This window comes from Bubalus kerabau, chromosome 17, assembly GCF_029407905.1.
Source record: "Bubalus kerabau isolate K-KA32 ecotype Philippines breed swamp buffalo chromosome 17, PCC_UOA_SB_1v2, whole genome shotgun sequence".
NCBI classification, from domain to species: Eukaryota; Metazoa; Chordata; class Mammalia; order Artiodactyla; family Bovidae; genus Bubalus; species Bubalus kerabau.
In genome coordinates, this window is record NC_073640.1 from 58,130,819 (window position 1) to 58,137,954 (window position 7,136).

At 50.6% G+C, this 7,136-nt stretch overlaps 2 protein-coding genes across 2 annotated transcripts in view; one reads left to right on the forward strand and one right to left on the reverse strand.

The window, feature by feature from the left end:
• The window catches only part of LOC129631317 (tetrapeptide repeat homeobox protein 2-like), a 95,323-nt gene that overhangs the window by 40,884 nt on the left and 47,303 nt on the right, over positions 1–7,136 (reverse strand). The gene's annotated exons all lie outside the window — the stretch shown is intronic.
• On the forward strand, positions 1,834–4,266 carry TPRX2 (tetrapeptide repeat homeobox 2). Its single transcript, XM_055552250.1, has 3 exons — positions 1,834–1,974; positions 2,433–2,602; positions 3,084–4,266. Exons 1-3 carry the CDS (start codon positions 1,950–1,952, stop codon positions 3,576–3,578), a joined length of 690 nt encoding a protein of 229 aa, XP_055408225.1. The 5' UTR covers positions 1,834–1,949; the 3' UTR covers positions 3,579–4,266.

Sequence of the window (7,136 nt, forward strand, 5' to 3'; positions counted from 1 at the left end):
GATAGAATGCAAAAACAGCATAGTCTTACTGTATAGCACAAGGAACTATATACAGAATCCTGTGATAAGCCAGAATGGAAAACGATATGAAAAATAATGTCTATATGTGTATAACTGTTTTGAGTAACGGTTTTGAGTAAACTCCGGGAGTTGGTGATGGACAGGGAGGCCTGGCATGCTGCAGTCCATGGGGTGGCAAAGAGTCGGACATGACTGAGCTACTGAACTGAACTGAACTGATGTCTAACTGAATCACTGCGCTGTATAGAAGAAATTAACATGGCATTTTGAATCAACTACACTTCAATAAAATTTTTTAAAAACTAGGGAGAAGGCAGCCTAGAGTCATATAGACCAAGGACGTTACTAGGTTCTCTCTTGTCGACAGCGATGCCATCAACTGTCTTGGTGACCAAGGGTTCCCAGCCACTTCAGAAGCAGAAAAGATGTCCAGTTATGGCAGAAGGTTGCCCAACAGGGAGCACAGTAAATGTTCACTATGGCAGGTTGCCCCATGAGCATCAGAGAGTGATGTAAATCGAATAACAAGGTCTCTTTGCTTTGTTTCATGTCGTACTTGATCACTTAATTAGTTCTCATCTTGCACTGAAGATAATAAAAGTCCCAGGGGATGAGCATTGAGAGCTGTGTTCTCCTCTGCCCCCAGGCCCAGGAGACCCCTGCCCCAAGTTCAGTATGATGCTTAGACCCCAGGTCTATGCAGCCTGGAGAAGCACAAAGCTAGGCTCCTAAGACCCAAGCTCCAACAGACGAACCAGATCCAGTTCATTCATCCACAGAGGGCAGGAGCCAAGCTGTATTTTTTTTTAAAATATATTTACTTATTTGGCTGCCCCAGGTCCTAGTTGTAGCATAGGGGATCGTCTATCTTCGTTGTGGCATGTGGGCCTAGTTCCCTGACCAGGGATCGAACCCGGGCCCCCTGCACTGGAAGCACAGAGTCTTAGCACCAGACCACCAGGGAAGCTTCCCCAAGGTGTCTTAATACGGAGGGTTCTTGACGGCTTCCAGGACAGGACCCACTAATTGTTTGGTCCCTAAGTCGTGTCTGACTCTTTGCGACTCCATGGGCTGCAGCACACCACACTTCTCGGTCCTTCACTATCTCCTGGAGTTTGGTCAAACTCACGTCCATTGATTCAATGATGCCATCCAACCATCTCATCCTCTGTTGCCCTCTTTTCCTCCTGCCTTCAATCTTTCCCAGCATCAGGGTCTTTTCCAATGAGTCAGCTATTTGCATCCGCCAAAGTAGTGGAGCTTCAGCTTCAGCATCAGTCCTTCCAATGAACATTCAGGGCTAATTTCCTTTAAGATTGACTGGTTTGATCTCTTTGCTGTTCCAAGGGACTCTCAAGTGTCTTCTCCAGAACAATTTGAAAGCATCAGTTCTTCCGTGCTCAGCCTTCTTTATGGTCCAACTCTCACATCCATATACATGACTACTGGAAAAACCATGGCTTTGACTAGATGGACCTTTGTTGGCAAAGTGATGTCTCTGCTTTTTAATATGCTGTCTAGGTTTGTCATAGCTTTCTTTCCAAGGAGCAAGGGTCTTTTAATTTCGTGGCTGTAGTTACCGTCCGCAGTGATTCTGAAGCCCAAGAAGATAAAGTCTGTCACTGTTTCCACTTTTTCTTCATCTGTTTGCCAAGAAGTGATGAGACTGGATGCCATGATCCTAGTTTTATGAATGTTGAGTTTTAAGCTGGCTTTTATTATTGTGCCCACTAGTAGTTGCTCAACAATGAAAGGATTAACCAATTATTAATCACTCTCTTGCCAGGCAGGGAGGCTGAGGGTGGGGCAAGAGAGGGTGGGTTTCAGGACCCTTAGGGTGTGCCTAAGGTGGGCACAGCATAAAGCCTGGGTGTCTGTCCCAGGCCTGTGAGCAGAGCATCAAACTCCGACAGCAGAACAGCAGGAGGATGCAGGAACCCGAGTCCGTCATGAGTGAGTCTGGCGTCCTGGGACTTAGTGGAGTTTGGGGGTGGAATCACATTACTAGGGGAGAGAAGCAGAGAGCCTGGTCCTCGGGGGTCCCCTGTCAGGGTGGCTCCCCACTTGGTAGGGGGTGATGATAGGGGGTTGGGGAGAGCACCAAGGGTCACCAAGGAGCTTGTCCTGCCTGCCTTTCCAGGGCAGGGCCCTGCATAAATACTCCATGGGCTGAGATCAAGCCCATTTCCAAGCTGTGCTCACTGAGGCCCGGAGAGGTGTAGGGGTTAGGGCTGGAGGGCAGACAGCCAGGGTCTGACCAACAACCTCACTCCGGATGCCCCTGGCTTCTCCTCCCGCCCTCGGGCCTGAGTCCCACCCGCTCACGAGGGTCTGGTCCAGGGAGGGGGAGGGCGCCATGCAGGCTGGGGGCTATTCCTGGGCTCATGGGACCCTGTTTCCCCCTTGGTCAGGCCTCACGGGGAGATCAGCGCCCCCAAACAGGCAGCGGCAGGAGCGCATGGTGTACAGCAAAGAGCAGTTGGAGGTGCTCAAAGAAGCCTTCCTGAAGAACGAGTACCCGAGTTACCAGGACCGCCTGCGCCTGGCTGCCAGGCTCCACCTGGATGAGCACAGAGTGCAGGTCTGAGCCCTCCAGCCCCGGGGCCACCCCTCCGCCCTCCCGGAGCCACCGCTGGGGACCGCGAGGCCAGAGGGGCCAGGGCTGCCACGGGTCCCGCAGCAAGCAAGGGGTCTCCCTGCTGTGAACCCAGGGCTGGGCCCCGGTCCGCCTCAACCCTGTGCTGTATCACCCCGCCAACTGCATGCGGCCTGCCTGACACCCCCCATCGCCCCGGGGTGTCCCGGTGCCCAGCCCTCAGGGCCTCTGGCCCCGCGGACCCTCTCGGGCAGACCCCTTCCTGCCCCGTGAGCGCCCAAGCCCTGCCCCCTGCCCTCCTTCCCGCTGCCTCCTGAACCCCAGGAGCCTCTAATTGGGTCTGGGAGGCGGAGGCAGAGGTGAGGCGGGATTCTCAGCTGGATAGCCTCACCCCCGGAGCAGAGGCAATAGCGCGGGGCCCCTCGCCTCTCACACCCCCTTCTCCGGGTCCCCTCTGCCCACCCAGGTGTGGTTCAAGAACCGCCGGGCCCAGCGCTCCCGTCCGGAGCGACGACAGGCCCAGGGAGGATACTGGAGGGCCGGCGATGCGCCCACGGACCCTGGAGTCCCCTGGACCCCTGCCCCCGCCCCGGAATCTGCTGCAGCAGCTGCGAGCCCCAGTTACTCAGGCTGCCCGGAATTCTACAGCCGCCCTCCTCCCCCCAGCCCCGCGGGTGTGCTCCCAGCTCCCGAGCCCTGCGTCTCCAGTCACCACCCGGCCACGTGGGTCCCGGCACAGGGCGTCCACGTGTACGGCCCGGCTGCTCCAACCCCGGCCCCGGCCCCGGGCTGCCCTCAGGACCCCTACGTGCCGATCTACCGCCCAGATCCTCTTCCACTTCCTGACTGTGCTCTGATGTTTTCATCCCAAGAGCTCTCCTCCACGACGTCTGGGTACCAAACGAGAGATAACTTTGAGGATGAGAATGACACAGGCCCCCGGCAGTTCACGAATTTGTAGGGTTGTGGTCATCTGTCCCCACAAAGTCCTGCAGACCCCGAGGGGCCAGAGGGGATGAGGGCCTTGTGAGTCTGCACGTGGTGCCCATGGGGATGCGGGAAGTTGTGATGGCTTGGTCTTCACAGCTGGTTTACTGTCCGCAAAGGGACCGCACCTCCCTCGATCCAGCCTGGAGAGGGGGCGTTTTTGTGTGTGTCACTATGAGGCCATCTCAGGTCTCAAAGCTCTTAATGTCCCTGCCCTCGTTAGTATTTGAGGCGCACGTGGGTATTTCTGTGAATTTCCAAGTCAGAGGTGGAATTATTGTTCACAGCGTCTGTTTCGTTGTGCGAACTTGCTGTAGGACTTTCACCAGCCTCATAGGGAATTTAATTTAAATTGTCTTAAATCTTTACCTTCCCTTGATGTCTAGAGATTTTTGTTTTTGCTTGTCTCTATCCTTACCTGTAGTTTCAAATAAATGTTTGCAAAATTAAAAAAGAGAGCATTAAATCCATAAATAGTTTTGGAGCTAATTGGCATCTTTACAATACTGAGCCTTCCAATCTAGGTATATTACTTATTAATCATTCATTTGGTTGTTTACAAAAATTCTCCACTAAGTGTTATTATTTCTGTAGGTTTGTTTCCAGTGCTTTGTCTTGTGATTACCTGATATTTTAGATGAATTAAAATTTTTATTTTAAAATCTGTGTTCTGCCTAGATGTCCACTGGCTGACAAATGGATAAGAAAGCTGTGGTACATATACACAATGGAATATTACTCAGCTATTAAAAAGAATGCATTTGAATCAGTTCAAATGAGGTGGATGAAACTGGAGCCTATTATACAGAGTGAAGTAAATCAGAAAGAAAAACACTAATACAGTATATTAATGCATATATATGGAATTTAGAAAGATGGTAATGATGACCCTATATGCGAGACAGCAAAAGAGACACAGATATAAAGAACAGACTGTTGGACTCTGTGGGAGAAGGCGAGGGTGGGATGATTTGAGAGAATAGCATTGAAACATGTATATTAACATATGTGAAATAGATTGCCAGTCCAGGTTTGATGCATGAGGCAGGGTGTTCAAGGCTGGTGCACTGGGATGACCCTGAGGGATGGGATGGGGAGGGAGGTGGGAGGGAGGGTCAGGATGGGGAACACATGTACACCCATGGCTGATTCATGTGAATGTATGGCAAAACCACCACAATATTGTAAAGTAATTAGCCTCCAATTCAAATTAAAAAACTAAAAAAATTAAAAAAAATCTGTGTTCTGTATATAGGATTCTGTGGATAGATTTATTTTGTATTTAGGGACCTGGCTCAATTAAAAAAAAAAATTGTAACAACTTATCTGGATGTTGTTTTGGGCTTGATAATTTGAAAATTCATAAAGTTCAAGGTCATTTTGTAAGCACTGTTTCCTACAGAGCTAGGGAGTGTTTGTTATCCCTTCTTTGATTTTACCAAACGCTGTAGGAATATCTCATCTCTTCTCTCTAGTCGTCTTGTCTCCATCAACCTCTTCCTTTACCGCCTCCCTGCGGCAGCCCTGCCTCCTGAGTTCCCCCCCACAGTCGGTCCTCTGACCCTGGCCTGGTCCCATTTAGCAAATGTTCCAATCCTCTTAAGGCCAGGCCGGCCTCAGCAGAGCAGAGAGAGAATTAGATCAGATTTGGGAGGGAGACGCTCATGTGACAGGCTCTAGGGGGAAGTGCTGGGGGACGGGGCAGGGGAAGACAGAATGCCAGGGTGTAATGAGAACCCTCTTGATTATCCAACAGACCCTGGTGGGGATGTACACACACAACTCCCTGGAACCCCACCCCACTCAAACCCTGACATTGTAGGAGAGGGCAGGGAGGAGTCTAATCGGTTTATTCCAGGAGAAGGAGCCCAGGTCGGGGAAGTCCCTGTGAGCATTCGGGGACAGAAGAAGTGGGAGATAAGATTCAGACTCACTCTGGGCATGGGGGAGGGAGGGTGGTGCTCCGAGGGATCCCCCCACCCACTTCTGAATCCAGGAATCTTTGCCACCCCCTAGCAAGCTCTCCCGGGCTCTATTCCACCTCCCTCCACAATCTCAGGCTGTGTCCTCACCATCCACGACGATGGAAGCATCTGGAATTCCCATTCAGCTCAGGAAGAAGGAAGGTGGTAACTTCCAGTTGACAGGTCTTGAAAATTTCCCACACGACTGAGCAACTGAATGACAAGAGCCTCTAGCACAGCTCCACCCACCAGGGGGCCAGGCAGGAGCAAGGAGACTGCAGGCCCACAGTCTGCAGACCAGGCCCACCCTCTAGCAGGCCACATCTTTCTCCGGGGACTGCTGGGCCCAGGTCCTATCTGCTAGCAGGTCAACACAACATCAAGACACCCCAGGCCCTTCAGCTAACTGTGACAGAACTGGCCCCACCCACCAGTGGCCCTACACCTGCTCTGCAACCCCTGGGCTGCCACCAGACCCCAGGACCCAGCTCTGCCTGCCAGTAGGCTAACCCAAGTCCCAGGACCTGGCTTCACCCATAGTGAAAGAGTGGAAGTGCCAGTCACTCAGTCATGTCCGGCTCTTTCCCCCTCCATGGACTGTATCCCACCAGGCTCCTCTGTCCATGGAATTCTCTAGGCAAGCATACCGAAGCGGGTTGCCATTTCCTTCTCCAGGGGGTCTCCCCTACCCAGGGATTGAACCCAGGTCTCCTAACTGCAGGCAGACTCTTTACCATCTGAACCACTGGGGAAGCCCCACAGTGAAATGAAAGGAATCTAAATGGAAAGGAAGAAGTAAAACTGTCAGTGTTAGCAGAGGACATGATTCTGTACAAAGAAAATCTTAAAGGTGCCAACAAAAACCCACTAGAATTCATGAATGAATGTGGTGAAGCTGAAGGATAAAAATTAATATACAGAAATCTGTTATATTTTTATACACTAACAGCAAACTATCAGAAAGAGAAATTAAGCCAACAATCCATTTACAATTGTAGCAAAAGAATAAAATACTTGGGAATAAACCTACTCAAGGAGGTAAAAAGATCTGTACTGGAGGACTTCCCTGGCCGTCTAGTGGCTGGGACTTGGTGCTTTCACTGCAGGTTTGATCCCAGTGAGGGGGTACAAGATCCTGCATGCTGCACAGTAAGGCCAAAAATCTAATAAAATAAAATAAAAAACTGCTGGTTCTCAAACATTAGAAGAAAAGGATATATATTGAATTTTATTAAATGATTTTTCTGCATGAGTTGATACACTTATGTGATTTTCTTACTTTAGTTTGTGGGTATGGTGAAGTATACTGATTGATTAAAAAAATTTTTTTAAACTAATTTTATCTATTTTTATCTTTTTTTTTTTTTTCTGGCTGTGCGGGGTCTTTGTTGCTGCGTGGGCACTTCTCTAGTTGCCTTGTGTGGGGTTCTCATTATGGTGGCTTCTCTTGCTGTGGAGCTTGGCCTCTAGGGCCTGAGGGCTTCAGTAGTTGTGGCTCCCGGGCTTCGGAGCACAGGCTCAGTAGTTGCGGAGCACGGGCTTAGCTGCCCTGTGGCATGTGGGATCTT